General features: G+C 39.7%; 1 protein-coding gene across 1 annotated transcript; it reads right to left on the reverse strand.

Annotated features, from left to right (window-relative positions):
* Positions 1-2955: 2955 nt before the first annotated feature.
* Positions 2956-16671, reverse strand: nek10 (NIMA-related kinase 10). The gene is made up of 33 exons (XM_069656414.1): positions 16592-16671; positions 16426-16486; positions 16162-16298; positions 15336-15431; positions 15162-15246; positions 15024-15065; positions 14858-14936; positions 14702-14769; positions 14026-14105; positions 13865-13951; positions 13361-13585; positions 12133-12272; positions 11581-11642; positions 11397-11468; positions 11223-11287; positions 11002-11104; positions 10717-10845; positions 10499-10636; positions 10347-10392; positions 10136-10257; positions 9920-10022; positions 9762-9837; positions 9446-9575; positions 9270-9340; positions 8846-9053; positions 8604-8697; positions 8452-8529; positions 7253-7353; positions 6962-7072; positions 6543-6648; positions 5635-5678; positions 5054-5109; positions 2956-4367 (listed from the first exon to the last, which is right to left on the reverse strand). The coding sequence occupies exons 1-33, from the start codon at positions 16669-16671 to the stop codon at positions 4331-4333; spliced, it is 3132 nt and encodes a 1043-aa protein (XP_069512515.1). The 3' UTR covers positions 2956-4330.
* Positions 16672-19575: the final 2904 nt, after the last annotated feature.

The raw sequence follows: 19575 nt of genomic DNA on the forward strand, positions 1-19575 counted from the left end.
AGCAAACATCCCGCGTGTTGGCGTATTTAACAGCAGAACAGCTTCTTGTGTTGGTCTGAAGCAGATGTTCACATATATGTAAAGTTCAATGACTGTAGAGATTGTTTTAGTTACGTCTCTTCTCGCCGTTCCGACTCTACTCTGCTACTCCGGAACACTGCAGGAGCCGGATTTGTCAACAGAGCTGTCGATCATCCTTTTGACAGCATCAAATAACTCATTAACAATAAACTTGTCAGAAAAATTAACACATGGACATAAATCAGCATGATAAGAACTAATTATAATGTCAGAAACCATGTTTGGGAAAAATGTATTTGACGTGTATTTTGATTTTATAGTTTGACTCATGTCCCATCTGTTAACATGGAGGAGGCGGGCTTTATGACCTATACTGCAGCCAGTCAGCAGGGGGCGATAGAGAGGGTTTGGCTTCACTTTTAGAGAGCTTTCATGTCGTCCATCTTTTTATACAGTCTATGGTTCAGATACACACGGGGGTGCTATCAATCCGCTCATCCAACTTCAGGCAAATAAGTTTTTCCCAAAACTTTTCCTTTAAGGCCTCGTTGTTCTCGGAGCTGTCAGGGTTCAGAATCAAACTCCTCCCGAAGCAGGTGTTACACATTTAGCTGGAATTCTTATCAATTGTTTTGCAGTATCAAATATATAATAAGAGTTTGTACATTGTAAGCTAAAAACCCAACTTTATTCTTCCGTTCATATTCTCAAAGTTTTATTCCCAGATGGTATATTCACAGTTTATAGTCGGCCTGAAAATGTTTTTGGAATGTTTGAGTTTCAGTTTTGATACTGATGTTTCTCTTTTTGATACCTTATTTTGAAGTTCTCTATAAACATGTTTTCTACAATAAACTTTCAACAAAAACAGTCAGTTTCTGAAAGGCGCTGATGTAAGATACTTTAGTATATATAAATACTATTAATGAATACAAAACAGAATTCTTGTGATGAAAAACCTCTCTGTGCTCTCTAGGAGGAAAAGGATTATCAGAAAATTGGTGTGATGTTTGAGAAAGCTACACATACAGCAGCTTTGTCTCATTGTTGGCAAAGCAAATGTGAATAATTATAAGAAATCAGAAACTTAAATGACATTCGTGCCTAAAGAAACAAACACACACAAAGTAATGAAACATCTGCAGCCTGTTTACTGTAAGAACTCATGTGCCTACTCTTAACGTGCCAAGATCTTCTATATCTGGGTATTTTTCATGTTTTCCAAATGTATCGACCTTGGACAGCTGACATTTCATATGTTTTGTTGGTTTATTAAAGTCTTGTGTACTGGATTGTGTTTTGTTGCTGCTTGTTTCCTTTGTAGCTGCAGACTTTGGTTATTTCTGAGGCGACAGGGAGATAGTGTGTTTCATGAGGCGCTCGCCTTCTCTCAAAAGCATGGCCTGTACTGCCCCCTGTGGCTTCTATCAGCAATTACACCTGCAGTGTCACACTGCATCTACTAAAGTAAATTAAAGACGAGATTATTGTTACAAGATGCTCATTTTAATGTGGCTGTGTTTAAGGCTTCTTCCATATTTCATAATTCATTTAATCTTTGTATGAAAATTAGTAGTAATTTCTACCAGTAGACAGTCCGGACATTCAGTGTCTGCTGAGCAAAAGTAACAGGAAAAAAATGTTATATACATAAAATAATTTATGTGACCAGAAAATGAGGAAAAGGAAAAGTGACTTCTGACTCTTGAGCTTCTTGGAATAGAGGATTAAACTCTTCGCAGTTGAATCTACCGTACTACTAATGGGAGGAAGATAACGTGCACAATTTCAAGTAAAATTATGAAGTACTTTAACTCAATTTCCATATAATGCTACTATTTCCTTCATACGTATTGTACTTTTTGCTTTACTGCTTTTATTGGAAAGCTACAGCTACATTTCACATTAAAATATTACATAAGAAATGTGTAAAAAGCTTATAAAACATTACATTATAACCGCTCTGGGTTTGTCCCCTCTTACAAAGAAGCCGAGTCTCGTTTGAGCCCCTTGAGTTGAGAAAAGTTCTCCGTTAGGTCAAATCATCCATCATGGCACACAAATAAGCAAAGGTTAGAGGAACATCCAAAAAAATGAGAACAGATCTGAGCATCCAAAATATGTTTTTTCTCCTTTCAACGACCCCTCAGATTTATCCCGTTAACCTTTGGAGGAACAAAACTAACTACATATAAAGTAGATATAACTAGCTCCACAATGTGAAGCGACATCCATCCATCCATTCATTATCTATACCAATTATCCTGTTCAGGGTCTCAGGGGGGCTGGAGTCTATCCCAGCTGCCATTGGACGAGAGATGAGAGTCAATCACAGGGCTGACACACAGAGACAGTCTCAATCTTTAACGCTCACACTTCCACCTACGGGACATTTAGAGTCACCAATGAAGCTAACGAGCATGTCTTTGGACTGTGGGAGGAAGCCGGAGTACCCGGAGAGAACCCACGCATGCACGGAGACAATGTGCAACCAGGAACCTTTTAGCTATGAGGCGAAAGCACTAACCACTGCACCATCGTGCAGCCCTGTGCAGCTACAGTAAAATGCTAATTATGCATTGCTGCATTGTATGTGAATGTAGGTATTTTTACACTGTTGTCTTATTGTTGTTATACAGTATGTACATGCATGTTTAATCAAGCTCATTCACTTCTTGTTACGGGTGACTCTCCCAACAGAACAGCATAGTGGGACAAAATGTTTAAACTTCACATTAAAGTGACAGATGATCACAACCGCCTGAATTGAATAGTCTTTATTTAACTTATCATTTATAAACAGCATTCCTCATACAGATGGAACCGACTAATCCCTTTTGGATCAAAGTGCATGAGAAAGCATCCCTTCTGCTGCCCTCTACATTTCAAAAAGCTTATTTCAGATGTTAATTATATTGAAATATTAACAGTAATTCAAAGTGCATGTTGATGAAGTTCAAGTGCAGCAAAAAAGCAGACTGATGACAGCTGAATTTAAACATCTGACCTGGTTTTTACTGTCTGTCAAAGCTGCAGCTCTCTGTTAGCGCAGCAAACGAGGAGATTTGGCTCACATCCATTTAAAACACACGCTGTGATGTGCAGCAGAGTTAAAACAGTCCTGAGAATTTAAAGTGCTAAACTCAGACAAACCTGAAAAAACGAAACGGAAAGCTTCACACGAGCAGAGCAGCTGAACCCCAGAGAGAAACGGCTTTGGGTTGTGGCTGAGGGTAAGTTACTGGTGTTTGTGTTTGCATGCAGGTTTGAGTCAGTTGACGTTGACAGAAATAATAGACATCAACCTTCATTACAATCACATGCACAGACAGCACCGTGAACACGTATTAAATCATCTTTGGAGATCACTCAGTCACATCAAATCTTTATATTACATCAATCCCTGAGAATCAAAATGGTGTGCGGTGTTTAGCTGCAACTTTAAGCTAATTAACTGATTAGTCAATAGATTGAAAAGTAATCTGCAACTACTTTGATAACTCGTTAAGTTCTTCTACTTAAATCAAAGTCCTTCAGTTGTCTCCACCCTGCAGGTGAGTCTGATTGTTAACGAGGTGCACCTGGCCTTGAAACAGTATTAAGGCAGCACTGCAACAGAGCAGAGGCTTCTGGAGTGGAGACTGCTGTGGTTCTGCCTCTCAGCAGGGATTTTCAGTTCACTCAGTTAATGATTTGGTTGTTTGATTATCCTTAAATAAATCTTGTGTATTTGAGTGTTGAAGGTGTTTCACATGGTTATTTCTGGGTCAGATTGTGGATAGTTGTTAGCCCCATAGGGCTGCCTTAGGGTGGGGCATAATCTAACACACCTGATTCAAATGTTTTGGTCATTATCAATCCCCTGAAAAGCTTCAGTAACGAGCAGATCATTTAAATCGAGTGTGTTAGAGTACAGAGGAACGTGATGGGACTTTTTTTTTGTTTTGTGGCATTTTATAAACCAAACATTGATCAGATAAATAAAGGAATAACTGCAAGATGATGAAGAGATGAAAATATAAAGGTAGTTACAGCCTGTAATGTAAGTGTTGTGACTTTAACCTGTCAGCTTTGGTAAAAAAGTTAAAGCAGCCTTATCACTACCATCAGTTACAGAGTTATTAAAAGTTTTAACACAAACACATGTTCTCCTTTGACCTTTCATTTTCACAGTTTTAAATAATTATAAATTAAATATAAAGAGGATTTCATGACGAGTACATTTCAATGTACATACAGTGTTGTGAATATGTGACCATGTGTTTTTCCAGCTTCTCCTTTGACATCTGAGGATGAATATGGACCTTGTTCACTTGTTTTCTTGGTCATTTCTTTTCTCTGAGATTCTGAAATAAACACAAACACACAAAAAATATTATCATCTGAACCACAGCAGGTTTTTTTCAAATTAGAAATTATTAAACTTCGTTTTCAGCATGTTACATGACATAGTGCTGTGTGTATGTGTGTTGTGGTGTGTCTCTCTCCTGTGTGCTCCCAGGGTGCTGCTGTCCCCTTGCTGCAACAGATGATTAAGCTCACCTGTGTTAACTTACCAATTAAGGGAGAGCAGAAGAGAGATCAGGCAGCAGAGCCAGTGGGTCATTCTGCTGAGTGTGTGTTGGACGTCAACTCACTAGTGTTTACTCTCTCTGTGGAGGGCGGGTGTTTCTTTGAGGCCTTAGTGTTTGTTTTTTGTTAGTTGCAGTTTTTGGTTCATAGTATTTTGACTTATATATCAGCTTCTCTTTTGTTTGTTTTTGACAGAAGCTCACTTTGTGTTTAGATTGAAAATCAATTCCTTTAACTTTGCGTATCATTTGTTCCTTTCCTTCTTTGTTACTCCCCTCATCCCCTAACCATCAGAACGTAACATTACTATCTTGTTTACTGTGTCTTTAACAGCTCAAACCTGTGAATCCTGACTCATCTTCAGATGACACATTTCAGCTTTTAAAGATGATTAATGAATGATTAAAGGTGTTACTTTAATGTTTGTCAGAATAGTAAAATGTGCTAATGTCCAGGTCACCTGCTGTTTGTTGCTTCATAGTAGCTGCTCTCCTCCAGCAGCTCCTCTATGATCGCCTGAAAAGGAACGTTTGTACAGAAAATCACTTCACAGGTGGCACTAGGTGTTCAAAATGACCACTGCTCTCATGCCTGCATTGTATATGGAGCTATTGGCAAGAACGGTTAGCTTAGCTTAGCATAAAGACTGGAAACAATGGAAAAAAGCTAGCCTGGTCGGTCCTAAGAGTGAAAGAAATGTCAACTAGCCCATCTTACACTCTCTAATAAAAACTAGTTTGTTAATCTGTACAAAAAATAGGGGTATAAATGACGAGCTGTGGTTTTATAAAGCTGAAAATATGTCTTGTTGAGATGCAGCGTCTAGCTGTTCCCCCCTGCTTCCAGTCTTTGGGTTAAGCTAAGCTAATGGTTTCTGGCTTAATATTTAACAGATGTAAATGGTATCGATCTTAACATCTCAATGTCCGCAAGAAAGCAAATAAGTGTTTTCCCAAAGTGTCAAACTAATCCTGTAATGAATCAATAACTCAAAGTTAGCAGATCACTTGGATCACAGATCTCCCACTCAGAGAAACTTACCTGCATCTGCTGATAGGTGACTCCATCTCTGAGATTCACGTCACCTGTCAGAAGAAAAAAAAGAAAACCAAATGCAGATGAAATGTTGGCATTAAATGTTGAACACGGTGCCCTTTATTCGCTCATCAACGACAATTCACTTGATTACAATCCAGCAAAATTCACCAAATTAAGCTGGTGAATGAGTGAAATTGTGTTTTGTAAACATAAATGTTAAGATTCACAGGTTTAAACTTAATTAAGGATCGAGAACTCTGCTGCCCACCTCCTCACTCACTCCCACTCCCATGAACACATCACCCCCGCCCTCCAGAACCTCCACTGGCTCCCTGTTCCACATCAAAGTCCTTCTTCTCTCCCACAAAGCCCTCCATGATCAGGCCCCTTCATACCTCACAGACCTGCACCACCGCCACACTCCCTCCCGCAGTTTCCGCTCCTCTGATGCAAACCTCCTCTCTCTGCCACTCAGAACCAAGCACCAAACCTGGGGTGACAGACTCTCTCCATAGCTGCCCCCTTCCTCTGGAACTCTCTACCCAAACACATCTGAGACTGTACCGACCTGACCCCCTTCAAATGACTGATCAAGACCCACCTTTTTAGAACTGCTTTTAACCTCTGATGCTGAATTTTTTTCATTGTTTTAACTGTTTGGTTTCCTCTTATTGTGTCTCTTTAGTTGTTTACATACACTGTACACAGGTATCAGGTATTCTAGCTAGTGGGCGCTATTTAGCCAGCTGTCTTGTTGATGAGGAGAGAAATGGAGAGAAGAAGAGAGAGTGGTGCAGGAGAGTCATTTGTTTGACTGCACTAAAGTCATGTGGACAACTCAGAGTGAGACTGTTTTATTCCCTCTCACACATCCACGTCGCGTACACCAGTGCAATGCTAGCTTAGCTCACCTGTGCCGACAGCAGCGTGGGGGTCTGCGGAGAACTGGTGGACAAGAGGCCAAAAGTCTGAACTGATTGAGCCTAACTCCATCAGCTCTGGAGAAGCCTGGAGGAGCTACAGAGAAAAACAGGAAGTGGATTCTCATTTAGCTTCGGGACGTATCATTTAGGGCCTTCTCCTGCCGCCTCACGCTCACCACATCAACCTGCATGACACTAATTATGTGTCAATAAATCTAATCTACGTTTCAGCGCTTAAGCCGTAAAAACATGTTTAATTTTCTTACTTGTGAGGTGATGCTGGTTTTCTTTGACTCATGAGACAATATTCACGTTATCTTTGTTTGTTTTGGGCTGTTTTTCCATAAAAAATTTAACTCAATTTCACTCACACTCACACTAAAGTACTGTAAGTAAAAGGTACAGACCTTGCTGAGCTCCACCTTCAGGTTGCATGGATCGCTCCCACAGTGGAACAGAGACTTCTTAAATCTTTCAATGACCCGTCGCTTGATGTTTTGGTGCGGAGCTGGCGGGAGCTGCAGACAAAAACAAATCAGTCAGCTTTATGTGAGGCTAACACGCAGGTTAATGGCCGTGTAGTTATAAATATTTGATGAATTAGTGAAAGAATTAACGGTCCAAACAGGTGTGAAACACTCTTTACGTGTGATTGACATTATTTAATATGAACTGAACTTAATAAGATCTAATAAAACCTGAGTGATGTAAATGATTTTGTGCAGCTGCACGAGGAGCCTCTGGATGGGATCATCGATCTGCCTGAGCTTCTTCTGGGCGACACAGATCCCTGCTGACACTGAGGGAAGACAAACACCAAACATGCTGCCTGCGTCACATTTCATACAGAACGTCTCTTAGCTTATTGGGTTATTCTTTGGGGTTATTCTTGTAGTATACTCATATTCAATTTAGCGATTTATTCTATCTAATCTTTTTAAGAGATTTGAAGCAGAGGTACCTGGTCTTGGTTTAATCTTCACAGTCGCATTATCCTCACTGAGAAGAAACGTAGATTGAAAAGACAGATGGATAATTTGTGTCAACAATCAATCAATTTAAATAGCTTCAAATCATAACAAAGTTTTCCCCTTTGCTCAGGCAGAAACCTCGTTTGAAAGCAGGCTCACTGGTGATGCCCTCGGACTCTTTACCAATCACCTGAATAAACCAGGTGTAACTATGACTGACTTTTGTTTGATATGCACAAATCTCCTTGATTTCCCTTTATACATATATAACAGCTTTTTTGGAACTGAGTAAAGAACTGACCACACAGAAATAAGTAATGTGACATTTCTCCCTTACCTGGATGCAATTTGGTCAGGTGTAACACACGCTCTGGACTTTAAACCTTTTATGAAACAAAATAAGGCAAAAGATCAGATGTAGTTTCCATCCATCCATTATCTATACCGCTTATCCTGTTCAGGGTCGCGGGGGGGGCGCTGATCCCAGCTGTCATTGGGTGAGAGGGGCGAGGTACACCCTAACCAGTCAATCACAGGACTGACACATAGAGACAGACCTTTCCTGTTCACACTCACACCTATGGGCAATTTTAAGGCCAGTTCAGATCAATGACTCGCAACGCAACAAAACAGTTTAAGAATGTTGCAGAGAAAATTGCAGCGGTGTTTAGAACGTTTACAAGGGAACCTTCAAGCTGTGAGGCAACAGCACTAACCACTGCACCACCGTGCAGCCCCAGAAGACAGGGAATCAAACAGTCTGAGCAATAACAAGAGAAGAATAGTAACTTCTAACCTTAAATAAAATCCCACACTGCCTTCACTTGTTTACAATGAGCAAGAAAATGACTGAAACAGCAACTTTGTTATGTGAAACTTAACAAAGGGAAGTCTTGACTTAACAGCAAAGCCGACAGAAAACTGACCGTATTGTTTTCCTGAGAGGGAAGCAGTGTTGATTTTGGTATCACACGATTCATCATCATCATCGTCTAAGGCATCATCTAAAGACACACACATGTACACATTACAACATATATTGATTTCACCTCTTTCCAAGTCTGTATTAAATTCTGACCTTGACTGATGACCGTTGACTCCTCGCTGTGGTTTGAAGTGGAAGCTGCAGCCGAGCGTGGAGTCGGGGTTTCATTATTCATCAAGGATTGTTCCTGCAAAGTGGGAAGATTATTTAAAAAACCCAACAGGGACATAATAAAATAACAAGTTACATCTAATAACAACATCTTTGTGCAACAAGAAATATAAACAAAATAGTCCTCAAGTATACCCTCTATTCATTTTCAAAGTCCAGTTTACCTGAGACAAGTTTGAGTGACAGCAGTTCTCCCTACTTCTGTGCCTTTCCAGGAAGTACTTCTGCGCTCGTTTCCTGTCTCTCTCTGCTCTCCTTTCCAGTGCATTCTGGGAAGTGAAGAGGCTGTCCATCAGCCTCATCATGAGGTCGGAGATCCTGGAGCTGACGTCGACGATGTCAGGACGCTGGTCTGCATCTGGACTCAAACACCTGAAAGGAGAGCAGGAATATGTTAGAGGGAGGAGTGGCTTTGATATTACATTAATCCATGACAGTAAAAACATAAAAATAATGTGTGATTAAACCTATGTGATATATATATTTCTTATTTTAATAAATTAGTAAACTAAAGTAGAATCAACCTGTGACTTTATATCAAGTAAAGTTAGTAAAATAAAATCAGTCATTTCAAAATAAAAGTCTCACCATCTGATCATGTCTGTGACTCTCTCTGAGAAAGCCCCCTCCTCGATCGGCTCGTAGTCGGCCTTGACAATCTACCAGCAGACAACAAGAAGCAAATAACAAAAACAGTTGGCTGCTAGGAAAAAAAGTCCAGAGTGTGTTTATGTGATTGTGTGTTTTGCGTGTTTTTATGCCACCTTGTTGGCCAGCGACAGCATGTTGCTGCTGTAGAACGGAGGCTGTAAAGCAGCCATCTGGTACAGGATACAGCCCAAAGCCCAGACGTCAGCTTTCTCCCCATACGGCTCGTTCTTCACAACCTCTGGACTAACACACACATTTTTGCACGTCTTAATTTATGAGGAACAAACAACGCATTAGCTAGTATCCAGCTCTACTTAACCTTAATGTAACTAATTCTAAATAGTTACAAAGTGAGAACTTGAAGAAATGCCTTCTCTTTCCAAAAATAACCCTCAAAATTAACAGCTTGTGCTCGTTTAATTTCCTCACCAGGAGTAAAGGATGGTGCCGACCACCGACGTTAGCTTGCTGTTCTCCTGTTTCTGCTTGGCCAGGCCAAAGTCCGCTACAAGCAGAAAAAAGACACAGGTTTAACTTTTATAATAAGATGAGGCCGGGTGAGAGGAAAGCTGTAAGTGTTCACCCACTGATAGTGACTTTGTCCTTTTCCCCCAGCATGATGTTGTTTGGTGTGAGGTCTCGGTGGACTATCCTCTTCTCTTTGTGCAGGTACCTCAGTGCCAAACACATCTGAGGGAACATGGAGAAGATGTATCAATTAGTAATTAAGTTACCAAAATAAGAGACAAAAGTCGTGTAAGTAGATATATTTCCCCACTAAGATCAAGATCAAGAGTTGCTACCTGTATGAAAATAGTCCAGAGTCTGTCCTCTGTGAACTTCTGCTGCTTCTCCTTCAGAGAGTTAAAATGTTCAGCCAGCGGCACTCCCTCGATCAGCTCCATCACGACGTACAGCTTCTCGCCTAAAATCAGCAGTATGTATTGTTCTTGTAATATTCCTTCCTTACAATAGCTGGGGGCTAAAAGGGACAGTGGAGATCATCGTCCTCACCTTCCAAAAATGTCTTGTAATATTTAACGACGTTTGGGTGCGTCATCTAGAAGAGAAGGACAAAGAAACGCATAAACAACCCAAAACATGGCTGTGCTTGTTTAAACAGATTATTACATAGACACTACATGATTCAAGTTGAAACTTTGTGCCTGTTCTTTGATGATGCTGAGCTCAGAGATGATTTTCTCCACGTTACTGTCTCTGGACTTCTTGTCTTTGCCAAACACAGGGTTGTGCAGGTTCACCTCCTTCAGAGCCAGGAGGTTCTGGCCACTCTGCTTTCGGACCTGCAATGGATTTTTATTACGACCCATGTGACAAAGTCTTGAACAAAGTCTTGCAGTTGCTGTCACTTTTGAGGCTGTACCTTAAAGACGCTTCCAAAGGCTCCGGTGCCCAGGTGGTCCAGTATGGAGTAACCACTGATGACTTTAATGGGAGGCCGGTTCTGGTCCACAGCCTCGATGCCCTCTCTCAGGCTGTCAAGTTCCTCTTCCTGCATTATAAAACACACAGAAATCCATCAGTTTGCAAGGTTAAAGAATCCTCCTTCACATCTTCATTATTTTGTTTTATTTCTCCCAAAATACAGAACTATTTCTTTATTATTTCACACCCTAAAACTGAGTCCACTAAGAAGCTGTTCTCTTACAGTGTAGAGTGAAACTTTGGTCTGCAGGCCCTCATAGGCCGCAAGGTCCCGAACATAATGTCCAACATCAATAAACATCTCAAAGAGGTCTGTGGGAAAGAGTCTGACATGGATGAAACATTACATAACGTCAGATTTCTTTCCAAAACACACATCAAACAGTAGCTACGCATGCATGAGCTACAGGTTTTATTTTGAAGATACGAATGTTATGACATCACCTCTTAAACACATGTCGGTTTCTTTCCACGCTGAAGAGAAACCGGAGGGTCCGAAATGCATAGCACTGCCAATATGCAGACAATTAGACATATTTAATGTGTTATTATTTGATGGTTACAGCTGCTTCATTCAGTCTTTTACATGTAATTTAACACATGAATGAATCCATATACCTGTAAAGACGTGACCTTTGATCCTGAGCTGTTTGGTAAAATCAACTTTGCAACTATATAGACCCCATTCTCCTAATAAAAGAATATCAAATTAATGAAGCCATGTTTTAAAATGTTTTATATATAGTTATTTTTTCTTCATCCTCTCGACTGTCCTGCTCTTCGAGTGAGGACTTTTCCTTACCAGCACAATGTGGTGAGCAGATGTGTCGTCCAGACTAAGCTCAGTCAGAACTGTGCAGCAGGCTGGAAAAGGGATTAAAGGAGAAATGACTTAATTAAGAACTCATTCGTGCAATCTGAAAGTCTCAGGCAGTCCAAAAAAACAGATGTGAACATCAACAAAACACTCCCTGAACCAAAGGCTGGATGTTCTAAAGAATTATGTTAGTTTGAGGATGCTTATTTACTTTTCTTTATTTTTAAACAAAAACTAGTTTCTTTTCGTTAGTCTTTTAGAAACAGAAGAATTCCAAGCATTTTCTCCACAATCACAGATACAGTAAGTCAGGTCTCAGAGGTCTGGATTCCCACTACAGGAAATAAACTGTTTACATTCTTAGCGACTGATAAGACTCCTCTGGGGGTAAAATGTAATCTATACATTTTCTGTTTTTTTTTCACCTGGCATTTTAACAACACAAAATTCTATAAGCCGATTATTTAAATATCAAGAAAGCATTAAGAAAATGCAGTATTTTATGTGCAGTGTTTGGTAAGTTGTTTAGTCCCTGACCTGACTGCAGGGCCATCGTGTTGTCTTTCTCCTCCTGCAGGCTCAGCTCCTCTGTGACGTGCTCTCTCTGGATGCGGCCGGCTGCGTTGGCGCTGGAGAGCGTCTCGATGGACGAGCGGTCAGAGACATACTGCCTATCACTGTAAGAGTCACCGTACTCCATCACGTAAATGACAGCACCTCTTTATAATTTATACAGACTCACTCTGACATCTCTCCGTTAATGCAGGTCCATAGGGTCCTGTTTGTGCATGAGTATTTTGGGCCTTTGCCCACACACAAAATTAAATTTCCCCTTGGGGATTAATAAAGTATGTCTTCTTCTTCAAAGTTCTAGAACACAAGTCACATGTCTTGTGAGGCTGGTTACTATGATGCATCCATAGATCCTTCATCAATAGCCGTTAAATTACTGGGAGGGATAACTGGGGGGAGATTGTGTGTCATCGGATGGAGAGTTTTGTTTCTAAAGAGAAAAAAGCCAAAAAAGCTTTGAAGGGCGAACATCATAGCACCTAGTTTTCAATATCAGATTTATTGCACAAAAGTTTTGTGGAGTACGGATGTATTAATCTGAACCTTCTCACCTTAAATATACTCTACCGTACTGCAGCTATTTAGAGTTACACTTCATTAAAGATGGGGGACTCACATGACACAGTTAATCACAGTTAAAAGAAGAAAGAGGTCAAAAATGAAGCCACAGAGTCTGAGATATGCTGATTAATATGCGCTCCCAAATGACTGGATCCTACAATTCCAATAATGCAACATCAATCCAGCAGAACATTTTCATTAGACCTGCCTGATTAACATCTTTCAAAGTTGTTAATTTTGGTTTTCAGCTATAAATCTGTAGACTCCCAAGTTAGGAAAATACTGATCAGGGTCTAGAGCTTGAAGCTTGAAATCAACAAATCTTGGCCTCTGTTGGTTCAGTTTGAATCATTCTTTTTTTAAAAATATGTCTCTTGTGTACGCCTGAACTTTATATAAGAGCAATAATAAATGCTGGAGTAGCCCTTTAAAATCACAAGCGACTTCAATGTGGACAAAAAAGAACCCGCTGTAACTCTGACCAATGGATTTTCAGGCTAGGAAAAGTACTTATGGTTAATGTTAAGATTAATTAAAGACGTTTTGATGTGACTACAATCGTGAAATAAAATTAAATTCATATAATATATTATAAATACGAAATACACTTTAAACACTCAGTGTCACAAACCCGTTGAGCAGTCTCAGAAGTTGCTGCACCCCTCCCCAGCTCCGGATCTCCGTCCTGGTGTCGGGGTCTTCGCAGAGCTGGACCAGGACCCAGGCGACGCTCCACAGCAGCTTCAGGTGCTGGCCATACAGCAGGCTCAGCAGCACCGGCAGACCCTCCAGCTCCCTCACCTGGTCTCTCACCTGCCGCACCGGGGACAGGAGCCTCAGCAGCTCCGCACTCATTCTGGAAGACACACAAGGATCAGGTGACTTGTTTATGTGTATTTAATGCTGTTAAATTATTGTTTTAAATCCTTTAAACTGCTTTCAAGCTGAACTTTCCAAAGTATCCAGAGGGTCATAAATTCAGTGTTTGTGTACTTTCAGATAAGATGGCATAAGAAAAGATGAAATGCAGGTCTTGAATTGTTTATTTGGTTTTTTGTATTTTATTAGCACTCATAAATAAGAACATTTTCTCACAACATGTCCTCTTACAGGGACGAATTGATCAACAACTAACCTCTTTGACAGCAGGTCATATTCCTGCAGTATTACAAGCAAGTTCTCCACTATGGGTAGCTCCCCGATCTCCTCCTTGCACTCTGGGCTGCAGAAGAAAAACAGCTTGCAACACATGAAATCATGACTGTATTAAACGCATTAAAACAAGTATTTGCTTACCTCTCAGCCAAAGTGGTGAGTGCCAGCAGGGCTCCCAGCAGCACACTGCTGTCTGTTGTGGAGAGGAGCTTTGCCAGGGTCTAGAAATAGTGTATTTCATTAGAGACCAAAAATCTATTTTAACAGTGTGTGAGAGAAACTCTCTGGCCATCAAGCTACAGAAAAAGCCTGACTAAATATTGGTTTACAACTCAGAAATATTTGTTTTCTGGCTGTTTAATCTGTTGATTGTTTCTGTTTTATTTTTTAATGTGACTACATTTTCTGTGCTGCAGGACGTAGACCTGCTGTAAACTATCGTCTAAGGACATGGTTCATCCTCTGAGGACTTTTAATGTCCTTGTTAGATTGAATCCGTACATTAAATTGTAATTTCTTGCTGGGGGAAAAGTGCAGAAACTCTAACAATAACTAAAATAAATATAACAACCAAACAATTCAATTTAAACTTCAAAAATCCAAATAAGTACAATCAAATTAAGACAAAAAAATATATATATTATGACCTGATTGCAGCCATAAAAATACACTCAGCCTCGTCTTAAAAGTGGTGAGATACATTCCTTCAGAGCACCAAAGAATGACGTCATGTTATAGCACTGAGTTTGGACATGGATATGATTTTAAAACAAACAGCACATAATCAGAGATAACATTATCAAAGCTTATCACTCACCCTGTGAGCACCGCTCTCGATGACGCAGACTCTTTGATGCTCAGCGGCAGACAGCTTCTGAAACATGTCTGCAGAGCAATCGGCAGAGGAGGCTTTGATGAGAACACACACAGGACTCATATTATCAGTGTTTGATATTGTCTTAAGATCACTCACATGTCATTGTGACCAACCCCTGCACTGCAAACGCCTGCTCACCACAAGATATGTACATGGCAGTGACTGACTCCATATACTGAGAGGGAAATAGAGCAGCAGTGAGTGTGAAGTGATATAAATCATTAAACGCAGCCTGTTGAGGCATGTGAGAAAAATCTTTTACCCTGGCGAGTAAATTGATGCCTTGGAGCCGAATGAGGATTTTCTAAAGGAAAGCAGATAAGAGAAGAATGTTATAAAATTCAAGTGTTCATACAATACATAATAAATACATCAAACAAAAGCTTTTTTCAAGTTGTACCTGGAGGTTCGGATCTCTGATCAATAATCGAAGGCAGATCAGAACTCTGAGGACAGACTCAGGCGGGGCGTGGTCAATCCATTCACTATATAGAAGGAGCAAATATTGTCAGTAATGTATAAACCTTGTGTGAGAAAAGAAGGAATGCACAACAGCATTTCAAGGGTAGTTTACCTGCAGAGTCGGTTCTTAACCAAAGACACAAGGATGTCAGAGAACAGTGCATTCTGCGGGTGGCTGCTGAAACATCTTTGGTCTTTGTATGTGTTGCTGAAAATGACAGTATTTATATTAAGGTCAGAACTGTGCAGACTTAAAGAAAAAAACTAAATTAATTTACATATCCAGAACTTGTCTTAAACGACATCTGCAATATAACACAAGTTGCATCATGGCTGTAGGCAGTCAATATTACTCTCACTCTTGGCTTTGTTCTTGACAATACCATGTGCAGTTGTGTCTATATGTCTTGAAGTTGAATGTGTCTATAGCACATTTTAGAAAAGTGATAATTTAAGGTCTGTCTAGATTCATAATCATGTTTACTTTTTCTCTGATCACATAGTAGCAGATTTAAATGTAATTTTTCTGCTTGTTTAATATTTTAGACCTTTGGCTTCTTTTATTAAGATCAAAAACAATTTATATCAAAGTAAGGTATATAAAAAACTATTGTTTTGTTATGGTAACATGGTGTTATGGTATCACATCTGCATACATTTTGAAGACTTTCATGCTCCATTTTTATATAAAATCTTCAATAAACTCGACAAAATGAGCTTGTAACTATGAAGAGTTGATTATTAATATGGTGTGCAATGGGGTAAATATTAAATCTTTGAAACATGGTACATTTATTTAGTTAAATGCAAACTGATAGGAGAATTGTGGACATTAATAATTAGTTTGAGAAAAAGTTTATTTGCTTCGTGTTCTATGATCTTTAACAGCTAAGTTTAAGATAAAATGGGTAAAAAATGAAATAATTTAGTTTGAAAACCTGAATTTTTCCAGTTCAGAGGCTTCACTGTTGATGTCGCTCTCACTCCTCTGTCTGTAGGAGTCTTTTGTAGGATGCAGGCCTTGAGATCTGCTGGCTCCACTGCTATGTGCTTTACTGTGACTCAGCGCCGCCACCTGCAACACACAGAGTCTCATTCCACAATATATACACAGACCTGAAGAAATATGAGCTGATCTGTATCCTTATCAAAATGTCTAGACACAGGGCCTCAGCGTGGCGTCATTTGTTGTTGTTATTCACCTCTTGTCTGGGGCAGCTTTTGGCAAGCAGGGACTGAAGCCTCCTGAGATCATGAGATGTCCTAGAAAAAAGACTTATCAGGTATTTTTGGCATATTAGGCAAACCAATGTAAAATTGTTAAACAGTCAATTAAAAATACTGTGAGTAGTTGATGACCTAGCTTACTTTTTCTGGATTCCTCTGGATTTCAGGGGCATTTTTTCTCCTGGTCTCACTTTTTTCATTGGATTGGACATTTTCAGCATTCCTATTTGTTTCCATTAGGAGCCTGTGGTTTAACTTCAGATATTTTTTGAAGTAAACAGAGAGCATTTTAAAATGCATATAAGAAAAAAAGCTAGCTAAAAAGCTAGCTAGATTCTGATATGAGAGCTAGCTAGACTATCTATGTTTGGCTAAAGGAAGTTAACCAGCAGTCAGACAACTTAAAAAAGACAAGTCAAACGTCTCTTACCCCTGCTCCAGCATCGTAAACTAGCAGTAGACAGATGTTTTGGCCTTCAAAATACGAATTTTACTTTCGGGAATATCATTAGTCTTAAGTAAAGACGACATAGTTTTAATTCCTGAAACAGCAAGCACCCACTCCAATAACAAATAGGAAAAGACAATGCTCAGTTGCAGCTACATTTTAACCAATCAAGGTAAGCAGTATTAGGGAGTCTTGGTTGCCATGGACACAATAGACGCTATTCGTGTTCCTTCAAAATAGTATTTTGATGGTGGTATGTCGTTGAGCAACCTGGCTAGGCACAAATACGACCATAAACTCTAAATAAATAAAGATATAGAAACAAATTAATAAATAGATAACAAAACACAAAGAAAATATTTCTAAACTTAATGAACTATGTAAAGTCGAGACACACGTCAATTCTTTTAGTTAAAGTCTATCAATTTTCAAACGAAAGCTAAGCTGTCCTCCTTGGTATCATATGAAATTTTAAAAAAAGATATTGATAGTAGGCACAGGATTAAAAATATGTCTATATGTTTATGCACGTTATTGTTTTAAACTGTTTTTTTTATGTGTACACTTTATTGTGTTGTAATTTGTTTTGATGAAATGAAAAGAGATGTCATTCTCAGTGGGCCCTCCCTGCTAAAATAAATGTTTTGTTTTTTTTAATTAAAGCGCATGATCATTCTGACAGATTGGGAAGTGTTTGTTTAAAAAAAATAAAAGAAAGAAAAACTTTCTTTCTTCTTTCAAGGGTAAGTTATCGCGAGAACACGTTCATTCTGAAAAGATTTACATGTTCTCGCGATTGTAGCGCGTTCCTCCCTTTTTGATTCACGTAGAATTTACGTTTGTTTCTCTACGTAGAGCCGTTAAGCACGGAAGAGGTTGCGTGCCTCATAGTGCGTAGTTCCAGCAAAACTAGTGAGAAGGGGAATGTCGGCTTGTGAATGATCGGTTTTTGAGGCGGCAGGGAGCGTCAACGTTATGGGTGAGACTGCTGCAGTGAAATACTCTCACGACTTATTCAGAAACCGGTGTTGTAAAGGCAAACCGTAATAATTTGCGTAGGATTTGTTTCGCTATTTGAACAATGTGCCATTAAGCTTCTGCAGTTGTCTGAGCAACCAACGCCCAGTCGTCCGCCTCCAGTTGGATGGTTTGCTAACTAGCTAGTAAGCTAGTTGTTAGCATTGGCTTCGGCACTAGACTGCATAGCCTAACGGGAGTGTCATTTCCTGCCTTTAGCTCTTTAGCAAAGTAATTCAGTAAACGTTCCTGTGTATATTATAAGCTTACATACTTAACTACATTACCACTGCTTTACAACGAGTCTACCAATACTAGAAATTGTACTTACTGGCTAACTTAGTACCGTACGTTGGATTAAACATTCTAATGCTAACTTCTTTGAACATAAAGGGAAACGACAGTATATAAGCCGTGATGGTTTTGTATTTTACTGTTTGACATGTGTTTACGTGAGATAATAGTCCCACATTGTGCAGACTACAGTCACTAATGCTAACATAACATGTCCCTGAAAACCTGTTTTAAAATGCTGCTCCAAACAGGCAGAACGACCAGTTTTTGTCCTTTGTGTGCCTGGGAGATGGGGGCTGCATTCGTGCATGATCAATAATTTGATTAAACTGCCATGGCTGGAGCATCTAGGTTAGGCAGTCAGAGACAAACAAGTCAGATGTGTTACGGTTAGGTATAAGGAGGTTACTAGGCTGCCGTTTAATCTGGATTAAAGTGGATCTAGTCCCTTACAGGTCTGAAGAGTCTGAGGCCAATGATCTTGAACAGTCAAAACACAGACTGTAAGTCTAAATATCGAACATGCGGTTTGCCTCAAAGTGAATCAACATACTATGGTTTGTTGAGAAAAGTCTTTTTAAAAGATCTGCACAAGGAAACTGTTGCTTCGTCCTCTATCCGCCACCACTTCCTTTTGCAGACTTGTCAGACATTGTATGAAAGGAAACAGACAGCTGTTTGATCATTTTAAAATGACACATCACATTTTTTCTCAGCTTATTAGATTTTAAAATGTAACTGTCTTGTTGTTCGGGCTGGGCAATATGACTATATATCGTCAATATGATATGAAAATGTCTATCGTATGTGTCGTCAGTTTGACACACACATCCAAAAATAGGCTTTACCATGTGGTTATTACATATAAACTTATTATTTGTTAAATTACCAGAACACATGCTATATCGTGATATATATTGTTATCGAGATTTTAAAAAAACCCAACCTATATCGTGATATAGGATTTTGGCCATATCGCCCAGCCCTAGTTGTGGTTTGCTAAGTCACATACCTGCAAGATCCAACATACAGTAGTTCACAAACTGAAGCAGTATGATGCTGCTGAGATTAAATAACGCATCCTGTAGGCAAATCAGCATAAGTCGTCACAGCATCACACATGAGACATGTGGGCTGTTGTTAGTAGGCAGAAGATGCTCTAGCGTAAGTGCCAGAAATTCTCTCCTTGCCACAGGCGAAAAGAAAAAACTGTAACAGTGAATGGGCCTCTGCTTTATGGTGCTTCTGACATTAAAGGAGCAAGTGGAGGGGAATATGTACCACACTGGCCAACTGTCTGTGCTGTTATCGTAGCCCAGATCATGAATCATTTGCCCTCAGGCTTTCCAGCTCAGGAAACTGATTC

Source organism: Semicossyphus pulcher, unplaced genomic scaffold (genome assembly GCF_022749685.1).
Source record: "Semicossyphus pulcher isolate SPU_LCO1_2020_fin unplaced genomic scaffold, fSemPul1.0.p SCAF_9, whole genome shotgun sequence".
NCBI classification, from domain to species: Eukaryota; Metazoa; Chordata; class Actinopteri; order Labriformes; family Labridae; genus Semicossyphus; species Semicossyphus pulcher.